This window comes from Theobroma cacao, chromosome 8 (assembly GCF_053813885.1).
Source record: "Theobroma cacao isolate CCN51 chromosome 8, ASM5381388v1, whole genome shotgun sequence".
Lineage (NCBI taxonomy): Eukaryota > Viridiplantae > Streptophyta > Magnoliopsida > Malvales > Malvaceae > Theobroma > Theobroma cacao.
Window position 1 is genome coordinate 5,278,944 of NC_142646.1, and position 18,171 is coordinate 5,297,114.

At 32.3% G+C, this 18,171-nt stretch overlaps 2 protein-coding genes across 3 annotated transcripts in view; both read right to left on the minus strand.

Annotated features, from left to right (window-relative positions):
* LOC18592146 (melanoma-associated antigen G1-like protein) overlaps positions 1 to 18,171 on the minus strand; it is a 58,370-nt gene that overhangs the window by 33,506 nt on the left and 6,693 nt on the right. The window lies entirely within an intron of this gene.
* On the minus strand, positions 15,926 to 17,500 carry MYB93 (myb domain protein 93). Of its 2 annotated transcripts, none has more exons than XM_018125620.2 (3): positions 17,259 to 17,500; positions 17,018 to 17,147; positions 15,926 to 16,894 (listed from the first exon to the last, which is right to left on the minus strand). In XM_018125620.2, exons 1-3 carry the CDS (start codon positions 17,389 to 17,391, stop codon positions 16,141 to 16,143), a joined length of 1,017 nt encoding a protein of 338 aa, XP_017981109.1. In that variant the 5' UTR covers positions 17,392 to 17,500; the 3' UTR covers positions 15,926 to 16,140. The 2 variants fall into 2 exon arrangements, with proteins under 2 accessions (XP_017981109.1, XP_017981110.1); XM_018125621.2 differs by having other exon boundaries at positions 15,926 to 16,888; positions 17,259 to 17,478.

Below are 18,171 nucleotides of genomic sequence, written 5' to 3' on the forward strand. Positions count from 1 at the left end.
ACTAGTACGAACATTGACTAATGAGCATGCGATTTTACCAAAAGAAAAGAAGAAAGCACTGCTCAAGCTCAAACTGAAAACACTAGGGGGAATCGAAACCGCTGCTGGTAACATAATTAATAAAGACTGGGGCAATGCTAGCAGTATATCAGGTCCTAATCAAATCCAAATGTACACAGGATGAAGATGGTGATGACACATAAATAATTAAAAGCAGAATCTTCTCTTTCCTTGCATTGCACACTCAAACAGTATGAAACTTTTTCAGGCTAATTAATTTCGGTTCCTAATTAATTAGTCACAATAAATTAAAGTGATATTTGGTATTTTACAATATAATGTGATTATAGATTATATGATTGCAAGTAATGTACAATATAAAAAAAATAATATTATAATATTTAGTATATCGACAAAGTAATAATTAAAATATAAAAAAATAATATTGTAGTATTTGGATTACAATTATATTGCATATAATGTTAATTTTTAAAATTACTCTTATTTATTAAAATGTAAGTTTAATATATTTATATTTTTTATTGTTAATTTGTATATAATATCATCTTTTAAATATATTTTTAATATCATATATTTTATTTTTATTTTTTATTATAATTTTATATTTTATATTTTTATTTTTTAATATAATTTTATATATTTTTAAAAAATAATATAAAGTTTATTTACAAATACCATCACTACTGAGAATGATGAAAAAAATCCCTCAAAATCCATATTAAAAAAATAAATTATAATATTGCAAAATGTTTTTAACAAAATAACAAAACTAAAGGGTAAAAGTTATCTTTAAAACATTACAAAGTACAATGTAATGTGATTGGTTTGATTTTAGACTATAATCACATTACGGTTAATTTTACATTGCAATAGTTTATTGTAAAAAAATATTGTAATATAATTTAATTAGACACATTATAAAAAATATTATCCCACTTCTCTTACACTTTCCTCAAACTAAACACTACATAACTTTGACACCTTAAATAAAAGAAAATAAAAATGAAAAGTCATTTTAGGTCACTCTCCAAGCAGTTGGAAGTTCAAAGTTTGTACAATTCGAAGTCTACCATGCCTATTTGTTAGCTCACATCCAGCACCAATTCTCAAAGCATATCATCCTCATCATTAATTATATTTATGACAAAAAAACTCTTTACATCATTAATCATCCTCACAATATTTTTAGGCTGCCCTTTAGCTGAGATTTTTTTTGGTAGTAATTTCTATTCTTATAGATTGTTTGATCCTTGGGATTTTGTATTTTTTTATGCCATTTTTGCGTAAATGTTTCTTTCTTTTCTATTTCTACTCACAACAGCTCTACAAATGTGGCCCGACATGGGAGAGCAACCTATAATTGAAAGTTAGATGTCCAGCAAGCCTGAAATAACGTGATCCACAGGTAACGTAGATCTTATGTTTGCAGCCATTTTGTACTACTATATTATTGGCAAAATATTTCTTTCTTATCTTGATTTAAAGAAGGATGGTTCAATATCCTTGTTAAAGTGTCTAAATATTTAAATAATGCTTTTTTTATTGAAATTAAAAAAATTACCACTAATTAAAAATCATAAAATACATATTATCCTTAGTTGATTGAAAATATAAAAAATAATTGAGAAATAATAACATTGTGAAAATAAAAAAATGATAAAAAATAAAAATTTATTAGACAAGTAATTAAAAAAGTGAAAAAATATATTATTTTATTAATTATTTTTAAAATATTTTTAATAAAAATAAAATAAATAATTAAAAGTTAACTCGATGCGGGAAAGAGAAAAAATAAATATTTGTTGAGTACTTAATTAAAAAATATTTTATTAATTATTTTAATTTTAATATATTTTAATATAACTAATTATATCACTATAAAATTATAAAATTTATGAAAATTTGAGGCCTAAAACAAAAGTTTTGATAACTTTACGATAATGCCGGTTCTAAATTTAAACTCGAGATACGAGAAACATGCACAAATTATAATGGATTAATGGAAGTTATTTCCACTATTCTTGAATAAATAGCAGGCCCATCCAGCTATATATTGTTTTGCAGCATGATAATCATTTATAGAGTTACCGAATGTCTTTTGTATTATTGTGTCCAGGACTTGGTACCTATTTGGCTCGATCACAAGGAGAATTACTATAATCTTTGTTGGCCAAATTATGACCCTAGTCTTGACTTGTTCTTTTTCGTTTATGTTTTTATCCTATTTCTTTCTTCCAACTTTTAAGCCCATTAATAAATTCCATGTTTTCCCTCCATTATCCATTTTTCTGCAGCTAATCAATCACTTTCCATATCTCTTCTTATGCTTAATTTACCTTCCTGTTATGGCATTTCAAGTTTTCAACGTGGAAAGAGGAGCTGGAGTTGTAATCGATCAATTGCAAATTTTCAATCGGAATCAGGGTGGCAAAATTATCTGACAAGCACCAAGTCAATGTATAGGTACAATTATCGTGGCGTCGTGTCAATGAATAACAAAATACCTTTTAATATTCACTTAAGTTGGTAGCCCAATAATTTGAACCCTAGACCCTAGTTCATTCTTAGTCTGGACTCATGATAAATAGCAATGGAAGGTACATTTATTTACGTTACTAAACTGTAGCCCGTGCGTTGCACATTTTTTCTTTCTCTTTCTGCTTTTTTTTTTTTTTTTATACCTTTCACGTGACTAGAAGAGAAAGCTCCTTTTGAGGCTTCCTTTTAAGAATACTAGACTATGGCTCGTGCATTGCACACGAGCCTTTCTATCTATTTTTTTTTTCTCTTTCTACCTCTCTTTTTCTTTCCTTTTTATCTTTTTTTCCTTGTCCTCCGCGTGGCTAAATGAGGAAGCCCCTTTAGGTCTTCCTTTTATATATGTTATAGACTAAAATATTACCCGTGTGCAACACACGGATCTCTTTATACCTCTTTTTTTGCTTGAACATCTTTTCTCTTTCTCTTTATTTGCCCTCCACGCGATTGACTCTGATCCCTTTGCACCCCTCTCTTTCTCTCTCTTTGCTTCAACATCTTTCCCCTTTCACTCTCTCCACCCTCCACGTGATTAACTTTGAAAGGCCCATTAGAGCATCCTTTTAAGTATGTTAAAGGACAAAGACTTGGAGTCGTTAACTGCTCATCTCCAAGTACGGCCTGGTTAGAATTTGCCGTGTAAAACAAAGCTTGCAATTAAAGCTACTAGAATATTACCCCGTGTGCAACACACGAACCTCTTTATCCCCCTCTCTTTGCTTCAACATATTTTCTCTTTCTCTCTATTTGCCCCTCACGCAGTTGACTCTGACTCCTTTACACCCCTCTCTTTCTTTCTCTTTGCTTCAACATCTTTTCCCTTTCACTCTCTGCCCTCCACGTGGTTAATTTTGAAAGCTTTATTGAAATTTTTTTTTAAATATGTTATAGATTATAGATTTATTGAAATTTATAAAAAAATATTTGTAAAATATTTTTTTTATAAAATTTCACATATTTACAAGAAAGGGAATCAAGTGGTAGACTTTTTATCTAATCAGGATCATACTCATTAGAATTTTTAGATATTTGTTTAAGTTCAAGGCTAATTAGGTTGTATTTTAAATTAAATAAGTTTAATTTACTTTATATTCGTTTTAAATAAATATAAAAGAGTTATACTCTTAACTTTTTTATTATTATTTTTTTAATTTTAGATTCTTGTAAAAAGGTAGTTTTATCTTTACTTTAACAATTTATCCACATAAAGTAAAACTTTCCTTAGGCCTTTATTTAATTTTAATTTGTGCTCATGTAAAATTGGAAGTAAGGTTAATCTACCTCTCTTATTTGTACATTTTTATTTATTTTATTAATAAAATTTTAAGAAAATAATTGAGCTCTACGAGAATTTTTAATTAAAAAAATATAGTAATGGAAGGGGGAGAGATAGAAGAAAATGTACTATTTTAATTTCTTATACATAATTCATGAAAGAGAACAAAAACCTATAAAATATCATTATACGAATTGAATTAGTCACAATTGTTATTCTTTTTCCTTTACTTTTTCTTCCTTTTTCCATTTCTCTCTCCTCTTTTAGACGTGATGAACTTTCCAGGTGAGATGTCCACCCACGCATCACAGACCGGGCTGCATTTGCAACGCCGGCCACCCAGGGTCACCTAATCGAAGCAAATTTCAAGCAATTCTGAAAAAAAAAAAATCAAAATCTTACAAAAGTTCACTGTAAAACACTCAAACTTAAAAACCCATCTCACAAAAGCTTGTCTTAAGTCAGGTTTCTTCTCATATACTTCGAGTCTGTTGAACTGTACATGCCAAGGGTGAAGCCAATGCTCCAATAAAATTGGGCTCTACCCAAGTGATTCCATTTCGTCCCCATCAACGACAATTGAAGCTCTTACCAAAGCCAATACCTCTAAGGATGAGCAAATATAAATCAAACCGAACAATCGAATCAAATCAAAATGAGTTCAATTTTTTCGATTCGATTAGTTCGGTTTTTTAAATAGTTCAGCTAGGATAGTTCGGTTATTAAAATTAATTTTGTTCGGTTTCTGTTAGAAAAATTTTTAATCGAACTAACCGAACTTAAGTAAGGGTATTATAGAAATTGTGCATGAAAAATAAATCCTAAACCTAATCTCTTCTCTTTTTTAATTCTTCTTTAATTATATGAGTATCCATCTTATTTATTATAATTTTTTATTATCATTTTTAATATTTTTGTAATATTGATTTATTAAAAAAATATAGCATAAATAATATATACAAACAAAAAAAAATTTATCGAGTTTGGTTTTTGTAAATTGAACCGAACTAACCGAATTAGTTCGGTTATTTGTATAATTCAGTTCAACTTTGATTATTTTAAATATAAGTTTGGTTAGTTCGATTATTAGATATCCAAAACCAAACTAACCGAAATAACCGTTTGCACATCCCTAAATACCCCATTACTTTTGTTTAGATTAACAAGGAAAGATGGGGACTACAAATGGAAGTGGTGAATGAAGAGAAAGAATCGATGGCAGTGAGGAGAAAAAGTGAAAAGAGAGAATCTGATAAGTCATGAAGAGAAAGGCATAAAGGATAATTTAAGATTTTAAATTATTTTTAACGATTTTTGACTAACGGCATCGAATAGAGATCTGTTGAAGAATATAAATTTATTATATGAGAATATAGTTAACAGTTGCTTTTGTCTTAATATTATTGTTATAAATAAGTTACTTTAATTCTTTTATATTTTTAACCTTTTTATGTTTTTTGTATTACAAACTTACCAGCACTATAAATAGCTGGTTCTTCTCATGTTTGCAGTGGCAGAAATAATTCCCAAAATTGTGTTCATCAATTCTATGAATTTTCGGATTCTTCACATAGGATTAGAGCTCCGATCTGGGGTTCTTGATCTAATTTTTCTAATCTTCTTGTAGATTCAGTTTTTCAATCAATCGATTTATTATTTTTTTCTTGACCTTAAGTTTTTTTTCCTTATTGCAGTATTAATCATTTTGTTAGGTTTTCTTTATTCAAATTTGTTCTTCTTGGTTCTCTTTGTAAATCTGCAAATTCCTTGATTTCGTAGGAAGATTTATTTTACAAGATTTCTTTTGGCATTTCTACCATGGCCAACTCAGTAGATTCAACACATGCGATTTCACCTTTGGACGATCCACATTCTGCCTATTTTGTGCATCATTCAGATCATCATGGCTCAGTTTTCATCACTTAGAATCTTACTTCGAACAATTATTCAGCATGGAGCAGGTTTTTTTACCTTGCTCTGTCTATTCGCAATAAGCTAGGGTTTGTTGATGGTATGAATCTTCAACCTCTAGTTACTGATAAATGGTACATGGCGTGGATGCGATGCAATAATCTAATTGTTGCCTGGATACTTGAGTCTTTAACTTCGTCAATCGCTTCCACTGTTTTTTATAAGAATAATGCGACTCAACTCTGGGAAACCCTAAAACAGAGGTTTTCGTTACTAGATGACGTTAGGATTTGTGATCTGCAACACACGCTCAATGGTATTGCTCAAGGAAATAGGTCAGTCGATCTATATTTTATTGAACTGAATTCTGTTTGGGAAGAGCTTCGTAATTTTCGTCCTTTACCTAAATGCACTTGTGGAGGTTTTCAGATTTTTGTTGATCAGATTTCCAAAGACAATGTGTTTTGATTTTTAAATTGATTGAATGATAGTTTTTCTACCTTAAGATCACAGATCATTATGATGAAACCTTTTTCATCTTTGGATGAGGCATATAATCTTATTCTCAGAAAGGAGAATCAAAGGAATTTTCCTATTATAGCACAGCCATTGAGTGAAACTGTTGCTATGTTTGTTGTCACTGGTGAAAAACCTAAAGGGAAGTCTGACTTTGTATATTCAAACTGTGGAAAGAAAAGGCACTTAAAAGAAAGTGTTATCGATTGATTGGTTTTCCTACAGACTATAAGTTCACTAAGAACAAATCTAGCGCTAGTACTAGAAGAGGTCAATCTCATTTTGCGAATAATGTGATTTCTTTGGTTCAAACTAATGAAGTTGGGGATGAGGCTATCAATGGTCCAATGTCTCAAATTAGTCTCTCTAATGATCAAATTCATAAACTCGTGTCTCTCATCAATGAACAATCATCAACCACAAATCATGATACTCCTACAACATCAAATCAGCATAGTAAAACTGTGTTGGTGAATTCAACTATGGCAGGTAAGTCCTCTAGTCATTCTCATTATTTTTTTAATGTTTCCTGTTCATATCCCTTTGTGAATAATGTTGTTGTTCCTATGTGTTCTTTTTTGAACAATAATACTTGGATACTTGATACTGGTGCTGCTGATCATATAACCTGTAATCTGAAATATTTCACTACCTATAGGAAAGTTCATAATAAATTTGTCCAATTATCAAATAAGATCAGTGTTTGATATCTCATATAGGCATTGTAAAATTAGGAAATTTGTTTTTAGACAATGTTTTGTGTGTAACAAGTTTTAAGTTCAATTTGATTTCTGTTAACAAACTAGCAAAATGCCAAAAACAACATTTATTTTTTACTGATTCATACTGCATCATACAAGATCTAACTTCTTGGAAAGTGACTAGGGTGCTAGACTGAGGGATGGCTTATATCTCTTACAAAAGGAGTTGGATGCATAACTAATTGCACAATTTCAAAAGGACAAAAATGTTGTTTTTCATTCTGTAAATACTTGTACTAGTTTGTCAACTATTTTTGATTTGTGGCACTTTAGATTAAGGCACATTCCACCCAAGAAAATAAAACAAATTTATCAAGGTTTTCCTGATGTTTCATGTACAAAAAATTTTCTTTGTGACATATGTCAACTTGCAAAACAGAAAAGGTTTCTTTTTCTAACTCATGTACCTAATATTACATTTGCTTTTGAGCTAATAAATGTTAATATTTGGAGGGCCATATAAATTGTCTACAATTTCAGGACATAGATTTTTTCTTACTATTGTTAATGAATATACTAGGTTTACATGGATTTTTTTAATGAAACATAAATTAAAAGTTTCTATAATTTTACCTGCATTTTATAATCTGATTTTAAATCAATTCAATGCCACTATTAAATAGATAAGGTCAAATAATGGTTCAGAGTTTAATCTTACTGATTTTTTTAGTTCTAAGGGAATTGTGCACCAACTTTCTTGTGTTGAGACCCTCCAACAAAACGACATTATTGAAAGAAAACATCAGCATTTGTTAGTTGTAGCTAGATCACTATTGTTTCAAGCTAGTCTTCCTTTAAAATTTTGGGATGATGCTGTTTTAGTTGCTGCCTATATCATAAATAGGGTACCCACACCAGTTTTGCATAATCAAACACCATTTGAAAAGCTTTTCCATAAACCTCTTTCATAGTCATATCTTAAAGTTTTTGGTTCTTTATGTTTTGCTTCAACCTTATCACACAATGAAAAGAAATTTGAACCTAGGGCTAGAAAATTCATTTTTTTAGGATATCTAGTGGGTATTAAAAGTTACAAGCTTAATGATCTAGTTACACATAGTATCTTTATTTCTAGGAATGTTATATTTCATGAATCAATCTTTCCTTTTCAACAACATCAATCAGTCTCACATTCTGATTCTGAATTTTCTTCTTCCCATGTTGGTCATTCACCTATTTATCCTTTTGTTGTTCAAGATATATTTTCTGTTGATCATATTATCCCACATGTTTCTGTTGATAATCCTACTAGTCCTATTGTTAATAATTCTCTTAGTTCTATTGTTGATAATTCTCCTGGTATATTGTTGATAATTCTAGTTCTATAGAAGACAATTCTATTTCCAATATTGACCTACCTAATTTGAGCGCACTTACAGTTTTACCTACTATTGAACCACAATCTTCTAATTCTCCTTCCACCCTTAGAAAAAGCATTAGACAGAGACACCCACTAAAGTACCTTGAAGCTTATCACTGTACCATTCCTACACAAGCCAATCTTGTTACCAAACATCCCATCACTAAATTTTTATCCAGTAATCAACTTTCATCTGCTCATAAAGTTTTTACAGTGGCCTTATCTCATATACCTGAACCCACTTATTATCATCAAGCTATAAACATGTTCAATGGAGGGAGGCAATGAAATGTGAGTTAGATGCTTTAGAGGCAAATGGGACATGGACAGTGATGCCTTTACCTCCTAATTGTCATGCCATTATATGTAAATGGGTCTACAAAGTTAAGTTATATGCTGATGGTACTGTTGAAAGGTATAAAGCACGATTGGTAACCAAGGGTTATAATCAAAGTGCAAGATTTGATTATCAAGAAACATTCAGTCCCACGGTCAAACATACCACGAAACGACTATTTTTGGCATTGGCAGCCATAAAAGTTTGGCAGCCATATTAATAATGCTTTCTTGAATGGGGATTTGAATGAGACTATCTTTATAAAGCTGCCATAAAGGTATCATTTTCAAGGGGAGTGTTCTACAAGTGATAAAATGGTGTGTAAGTTGAATAAGTTGTTGTATGGACTTAAACAAGCGTCACAGCAGTGGGATTTGAAATTCACTACTTGTTTACTAGCATATGGCTTCCAACAGTTTAAAGTTGATATTCTTTATTTACTAAGAACACTCAAGATGGGGAATTCATTGCTTTGTTGGTATATGTAGATGATATTGTGATTGGTAGCACCTCAATGGCTCTCACTAATGAAGTTAAAGACTACTTGAGTTCTAAGTTCAAGCTTAAGGACTTAGGGAAACTCAAGTATTTTCTTAGATTGGAGGTAACAAGATCAAGCAAGGGAATTTTTCTTTGTCAAAGAAAATATACTCTTGACCTTTTAGTAGAATATGGTTTATTAGGGTCTAAACCAGTAACTACACCGATTAAATATCATCATAAGATATTCAAGGTTACAAATGAAGAACAATTAAAGGACAGTATTGTGTATAGATAGATAGTTGGAAGACTCTTGTACCTTACATTTACAAGACTAAATATTTCATATGTTGTTCACATACTTTCTCAATATATGGACAAGCCAAGTGAAGCTCATTTACAAGCAGCATTTAGAGCATTATGATATCTCAAAACAGCACCTGATCAAGGTATTCTATTTTCCATTGATTTTGATATATGTTTACAAGCATATAGCGATAGTAATTGGGCTGGTTGCACAGACACTAGAAGATCAGTGACTGGTTATGGTGTACAGCTTAGGAATTCATTAATAAGTAGGAAAGCTAAAAGCAAAGTGTAGTAGCAAAAAGTTCCACTGAAGCTGAATATCGAGCAATGGTAGCGACTTGTTGCGAAGTGATTTGGTTATTATATTTACTTAAGGATTTCAATGTTGAACATTCGTGTGCAATAAAACTGTTTTGTGATAATCAGTCTGCACTTCATATTTGTCGGAATCTTATATTTTATGAACGCACAAAACATATCGAGATGGACTGTTATTTCATACGAGAAAAGGTAGTTGCTGGTCTGATTGATCCATCATATATTCCAACAAAGTCTCAACTTGCAGATCTCTTCACCGAAGCACTACAACCTGGTCCATTTCATTCACTTTTACGTAAATGAGTATTCTTAATATTCATAATACTCATCTTGAGGAAGAGTGAAGAATATAAATTTATTTTATGAGAATATAGTTGACAGTTGCTTTTGTCTTAATGTTATTGTTGTAAATAAGTTACTTCAGTTCTTTTACATTTTTAGCCTTTATATGTTTTCTGTATTAGAAACTTACCAGCACTATAAATAATTGGTTCTTCTCATTTTTATAGTAATAGAAATAATTCCCAAAATTGTGTTCTTCAATTCTATGAATTTTTAGATTCTTCACATATGTCAGAAGGGTTTATGTATTTTTGCCCCAGGGTTGATGGTGCGTCCGGGTTGAAGAATGCTAAGCATGCAGATATCACCGATAAATTCTTTAGGCAGGTGTATTGTGAACTAAATAGATGTGTAGGCGTGAATGTATTTATCAAAATTAAAGAGAATTGCTCTTTATGAACAATAATTATTGAAGATGAAGTCTAGCTCAACTCCAAAACAACAATATTTCGGTACACAATATACTTAGATAACATACACCTAGATAATGATTGATAATTAATATAGTCAAATTTTTATAAATTAATATATTTAGAATCATGAAAGTTTATTAATTAACCAAGATATTATTTAATTGATAAATTATTAATTTATTAATTTATTAATTTATTAATTTATATATCAATTAAAATTTTTTATACTTAATTTATGTATAAATTAATTGTTGGATATCACCTTTCTAGAGCTTATCTCGCCCAAAGATGTTGTTCAAACAACAATCACATTGCCTAATTTTCTCTTATAATATGATAACACTACACCACAACTTCTTAATGTACTAAGACAAATTAGAGATGCTGTCAAATGAAACATCAGTTTCAAGAAAAAACAAATAATATTGAAATCATATTTTACAAAAACTTTTTAATTGAGTCATGCATATATATAATTTTGATGTATAAAGAGATTGTTAATTTATATATCAAGTGAGACTCATATGTTTTTTATATATATTATCTTATGAATTTAATAAATTATTAATTTATCATATTGATATAAAATCAAGATCGATAAAAAATATTATTTAATTAAAATTATTAATTTATCGAATATTAATTTATATATATATTTTAATTTCTCGTATAAAATTTGCGGGTGCATAAAGCTTGTTCCATCTAAAGAGTGGTAAAATGTAAAACCGATGAAAAGAACGGTTTTCAGAGGCTATGGTAAGATAACTAGTACAATGAGAGGTCCAACGCCGACGCATCGAAGAATCTAGGAATCGTCTACCGCTGTCTTCGTGCACGTGCGATTGTACGTCTTTCTTTTGGTGGGGTGGGTTGAAGAAATCGTTTTAAAGTGATTTTGTGAACTAAACTTGGTACAGTGTGGGCAACATGCATTAATTTCTTGGAGAGATATCGATTTGTCAAAAATAATGTATTGGAAGAGAGTCAGCGATGAGAGGAATGAAGCAACGACCAGACTGGTTGGGCCTTTCACCACCAAACTTGTTCGGAGGAGTTATAGTTTCAATTCTTTCAACAACTGCCGTTGGTCATTGTTTTGTGCATTGTCAGCGAGTTTCACTCAGTGACAATTCTCGTTTGTTTTCGAATGCATTCGGATGCAGGTATCTCCGTACGGGAGAATTGGAGACGAGTCAAATGCTCCATCCAAATATTTCCTCCTTGCTTTAGGAGCAGGGGTCGAATGCTAAATCAGAAATTGTACTGGTACTGATGAATAATCTCATTGATCTCTCCTTCTAATTCACAAATCACAAGTCAGTCACTCCACTAGTTTAACCATGAGAATGACGGCTGAACCCTCTTTTCGCATGGTAACGCATTTTAACAATGATTGAACAATCCCAACCGAAAAGATACAACTACATCAGAAAAGATTAGAAGTTCTGCTGAATTTCCTTTTTCTAGGCCTACCCAGTAGTGATGTTGGGTTACTTGGTTATTTTGGTGGGTAACAGCAGCAACTAGCAGCTAGTGGCAATATAAGATCACGAAATAATTAATACAAAGAAAGGGGAGGACAAGAGCGGGGTGCATGGGTTCAATTTCAAAAACAGTCAGGTTTAGCAGCAGGGTGCAAGTGCCATGTGAGTGTGGTCCGCTTATCTGTTTGTGTCTTAACTGCCATTGCTATTTGGCCATGAATATGCTCCAATGGTCCCCTCCTAGTCCTACCCCTCTTCTCAACCACCTTCGAGCACAAGCTCCTTTCTCAGTATTTTGAAATATCCACTATCAGATGATGATCAAAAATAAAAGTTGGTGTCAGTTTCTCTCCCTCACCCCCTCCCTCTATTCAAGGTTCCAGGATGATGATACAATATAGCAGTCATACTGTTATAGTACTACTAGTTTTTTTTTTTTAATTTAATATTTAGAAACAGATGGTTCGAACTTATTTCATGTATCATCAAGGGTTGTAATCTTGGTTAGCTAGCAAATGCTTGGACGCTTAGTTTAGTTTTTTCTCCTTGTATCAATATACGCTACTAATGGCCGCAGAAATAGACTTTTGTGCTCAAAAATCCCATCAGTACTGTCAATGTTTCTCTTAATAGGGTATTTCTTTCACAGATGGAAACATATATATATATCATAATTTCAAGAGTGACGGGCCACCAGGCTCCAAGCTACCTATACGAAACCAACCAAAACACGTTTGGTTTGTTCAATCATGTTCTTGTTGCTTGCTTCAGCTCTTGACCTTAATGAATTTAATTTATATACATTATATATATGATTTAAATAGTTCGAAATAGAATTGGTGCATGTTGTTTGGTCAAGTAATCACCACCAAAATTATGCACACCATAAATCTTGATTATCCATGAAATGAATTTGAAATCATGATCTATAATGCATGATTAACTTTTTTTTCTATTCATATATTGTAAACTTATGCAAGAAGTTCATACATAAATTACAGGATTTTGTATATGTTACTTGAATAGATGCATTAATTTTATTTTTATAGATGATTAAGATCGATAACTGTAAGAACTTCAATCCAACCCAAAAGATATATCAAGCTTTATGTTTAAACAGATTAACATGGTTTGGGCCTACTATGGGTGCGAAAGAGTGTGGGCTTATATATGGGTTGGGCAATCGAATTTGTTTTGGGCTTAAATCTGAAGACTAAGGTATTAGTCTGCCTAGCCAAATCCATACCTGATTTTGAGAGACAAGACTGTATGGCCCGGTGACCATTCTTATTCAATAAGGGGAATTCACTTTTTTTCACCAAAATATAAAAAGGAAAAGTGGGGAAATAAATAACTAAAAATTAAAAAAAAAAAAAAACTCTCCTCTCAAAGAAGAACATGTAGATTGATTAGGCCTTTTTTTTTTCTTCTTCCTTTGGAGTTGTACAGTAATTTCCTTTGATCCGTTTTTTTTTCTCTGCTTGTTAAAATGGTGGTTGAGATATATAAATCGTTTGTTTGTGTGATCGATAATTAATTAGGTGGACATAATTATATGTCTGAATTCCTATTGCGTGCGGAAAGGGAAAAATGGCAGATCGTCACAGAGAGTAATAACTATTCATTTATGATAAAAATGGAAAGTCATTGGAGATGTAAGTCTAAAGGTTTCTTGCTAACCTTTTTTTTTTACTTTAATGACTAAAATAGATGACATATCATTCAAATAAATGGTGTTAGATTTCAGTACTACAAATATAAAACATGGGGTTTGGATGATACACCAAAAAAAACAGAAAAGAAAGCAAGCCAAAACCAAAATTAAACAAATTAAAATGCATCTATACCATTTACTGGCCTGGACTTTAATTAAAGAAATAATCAATCAAAAACAGGCAGGACAATATCTTCTTTGTAATCACTTTTGTGTTTGTTACCATGTAGTGTATGATTATTGTATTGTCTCTGTTTAAACTATTGGTTTTAACGAAGATAGTCCTTTTCCTTTTTAATGGAAACATATATATATATATATATATATATATATATATGAAGAATAGAGTCACACAGAAGAAAGTGTGGACTCCATCCAGGAAGTCCCAGTACAGAGAAAACAACAGGAAATCAAGCTGCCCAGAAGCAGAAAGAGGCAGCAAGCAAAAATCAGAACAAAACAGCTAATCAACACAAAATACACAAAGAGAAGATGGCGTTCTTTATTATGTGAATCTCATATAATATAGCCTTTATTAATATATCATTATTTAGTAAGTGATAAGTAAAAAAGAGAAACCTAAATAATCCAATTTGAAGTACACTTTTCATCATGGAGAAGTGAGTGTTCTCACAGAATTTATAATGGTGGCGAACTGGTATAAGCAAAAGTCCAGTGTCTGTGTAGTTGTGAGGGAGAATCCACACTGCTCAGGTTTAAAGAAAAGGGAAGTTTTCCATGCAGGAGGTTGGGGTAAAGTTTTTCATCTAAGAGTTGTTAAGAACATGATTCCTTTTCTGTCAAGGGATTGACTGTCACACCTTCAAATTAACCAATCCAATATATTTACAAAGTCTTCAGAATTAAAAGCTAATATATCACACATGTCAACCACTTAATGGAGTGCTGGTCGAGTTCAATCTTTTCTGCGAGAGTTGCCTCAAGGTTCATTATTTATATATATATATATAGTTAATGCTAGCTCTTGATTGAAGTCGAGTTGGTCATGCTTGTCAAAGCAACATAGAAAACAGGATCCGGTTAGGTTTCTTCTCCTCCCGTATCATCCTATTTAAAAGAGAAAGGAAAATTTTCACCACCTAATCCTACCCCATATATTAGATGCTACTCAAAGTTTCTTATGTCACTGCAAGAATTATATATAGTAAGTATGTTACATGAAATCTTCGGCGATGATTTATTTATTCGGGTTTAGACCTTGTAATTAACCACAGAGCGAACCGGGACTCGATTAGACGAGCATACAGGTGGTGGTCATGCATAACAATTCAGTGATGGCTACGAGTGGCAACATCAAGAAAGGGATGTTTTGTTTTATGGGCAAATATTGCAATTATATGGAGTTTGTGATTAGTATATGAAAGTGGCAGGTGTGGAATACTGAAGCTATAAAATTTGTTCTTAATTAATTATGATTAAAATGTTTGATTCTTACCAAATTAAAAATTGTAAATCTTTGTCCTTATGTGCCGTGTAGCTATATATTGTAGATACTGTCTTTTGGAGATATATATATATATATAATTTAATTAGAAAATCTCTAAATTTTAACTTTTTTTTAAAGATAGTAAAATTTTATTCTTATAAGTTTAAAAGTAATTTATGTACTTGCCATCTAGGGAAAAAATGCAAAACGGATATTTAATTTGGAACAGAAAAAAGTATTGTACATATATCACATGAGTCAAATCTTGTATATGCCTAATCAATTGTCTATATTTATTTTACTGCTAAGATCATATGTACTGATCATTAAGTATTTGATCAAAGGTAAGCTTTCAGAGCCTTCACCGGAATAAATAATAGAACTGGAATTTTGACTTACTTACCATTATAATAGAAAAAAATTGATAATTAAACAAAAGAAATACTTACAAGCACTACTACATACGACTAATTAAAGCCCTGATAATTTTTTTTTTATTTTCTCTGCTCATTTCAGTATTTCATCAATCTGATCGATCACTCTTCTTTACTTGCATTTCTTGAGGATGTGAATGCATGGAAAAGCCCTACTTCTATACGTTATGAACTGATTGTATGGGGTTCATTGACCGCAATCACAATTCACAGCACATGAAATTGATTACAAAAAAAAATCTATATAATTATCGGATGAAAAAGTTTCAAGGAAAACCGTGGTTTGATCATATGATTATTATCCCAAAAGTATGTACACAAAAACATGTGTATACATATAGGCTGTATAAGTGCACAAATGTTGGGGAACGAGAGGGTATACAGGAGAACTAATTAAACATGAGATGCAATAGGTATTTACAGCGACGGCAAACACTGGGAAATGCAAACTCCAAGACTATCAAACTTTTAGATACCATCTAAGAAATCTCATGCATGATTGAGTCCTCGAAATAGAGTTCATGCCAGTATGGAGAAGCTGCTCCAGTGTAGCTAGAAGTACTGCTTACCTCTCCTGGATTGCTGATTGATGTCTCAGTTACTGTGGGAGGAAGGGTAGGGGATGGAAGAAGCCATGATGAATTATCGGTTTGGTTATCTCCTTGGCTGACGATTGTGAAGTTAGAACCGTAGCCCATCTCACTGTTCAATGATGTTTTCTCACAGTTCAACGATGTTTGGAAACTGAAAGGGACTTGTGGGTCTGGCAAGTGAGATAATAGAGCGGGATGGTGGAGTGGTTGAGAGGTAGCATTTCCAAGTGAAATTGGGGCTGAATTTAGAACCTGGTTTTCTTTAATATGTGGAACTGATGAATTTAATAAGTTGAAAGCTTCCATGTCTGCAATGCCGTTCTGGGAATATGAGTTATTGGTCATTGAAGCTGCAGATTGGACAAGAAATTGCAGGTATTGAAGCCTAGCCAACTGAACAGCGTCTGCCTGTAATCTTACAGTGTGGTCATCTAATGGATTTGTGCTCTCCACGAGGTCTCTAAGGTTGGCAAGGGCTATGAGTTGAGGCAAGCTAGCAAAGATGTCGGTTCTTGGTTGATGGGTCATTGGATCAATTCCCATCTGAATCAGCTTTTTCTTTAGATGGGTATTCCAGAAGTTCTTGATTTCATTATCTGTGCGGCCTGGTAGATGTGTTGCAATGGCTGACCACCTTTTACTCAAAAAAAGAAAAAAGATATGACTAAGAAAGTCTGTATAATGACAAGAAAATTAATTAAAACACAGAAAAGAGAAGTGACTTTCACTAGTATTTTATGAAATCAAATTTTGATGCATTTACTTGTTCCCAAGGATGGAATGCAAATGCAGAATTGTTTGCTCTTCATCTTGAGAAAATTTCCCCCTCTTGATATCAGGCCTTAAGTAATTTGTCCACCTTAGCCTACAGCTCTTGCCACACCTGTTGAGACCTGAAATGGCGACCATTTGTTTTAGTAATAAAAAAGATGATGAAGAGGCATCCTCCTCAAGGAAAGGAAAGGAGAGAAAGAGATTAATTAATTAGGTTTTAAAATTTGAACCTGCAAGCTTAGGCAGGGCTCTCCAACTACCATGGCCATGCTGCTTTATGTACTGAACTAGCTTTTGGTCTTCTTCAGGAGTCCAGGGTCCTTTCTTGAGGCCATTCTCATCACAACAAGGAGACCTTCCCATGTCGTTTCTATCCTCTCTTCTGTATTTGCTTTTGCTTTGCTTGCTTCCCTCTGTCACCACCAAAACTCATCAGGCATGCTATTTATAAACTGTCTTTAGCGGTAATACTTCCTGTCTTGGATCTCTAATTATTAAAAAAAAATTCCATGACTTTTGTTTGGGCAATAAGATTGGGACACTTCTTCCTCCCAAGGTCATTTCACTACTAGACTAGAGATATGCCGGCCGCCTTCTTTAAAAGACCAATATATCCTTCAGCTTTTATATCTAGGTGATAAAACATATACACTTTGTGAGAAAAAATGTCGGATACATCGCGAAATGTGGGAAAAAAGGGTAGACAGTAACGTCTCTTTCCAGGGCTTCCAGGGAACTCGCGAATCGGGTTTCATAAAACGTGGCTACGCGAAATTGGTCAAAGGGAACCCATTTTCAGCCCACTTCATGCACGCAAACGTAGGAGAATATCTTTCGTCATATACTGCCTGCATGGCTTCAAAATTTCCAACGTCGTACTAATTATTTTGGATTTCATGACGAGACTTGTAAATTTTGGGAATCTACGTGCCAAATTACTCAATCATTATAAATTGAACAACATTAATTATTTGCTACATTTTCTTTCTGTAATACGACACATGCAGTGACAAGTATAAGACAATGGAAGCGCAACAGGGTCGAGTGATGAATATCCAACCATGAACAAAGCATAAAAGGAGCCTTGATAAATACTTTTGTTTGACTTTGAAATTCTTAGGCTAGTTTTGGAAGGGAAGTAGG

Coding starts and splice junctions, on each gene's coding strand:
- MYB93 (XM_018125620.2), bottom strand. CDS start 17,391: ATGGGAAGGTCTCCTTGTTGTGATGAGAATGGCCTCAAGAAAGGACCC. Junction 17,148..17,258: donor AGCCCTGCCTAAGCTTGCAG/GTTCAAATTTTA, acceptor TCGCCATTTCAG/GTCTCAACAGGTGTGGCAAG. Junction 16,895..17,017: donor CATTCCATCCTTGGGAACAA/GTAAATGCATCA, acceptor TCTTTTTTTGAG/TAAAAGGTGGTCAGCCATTG.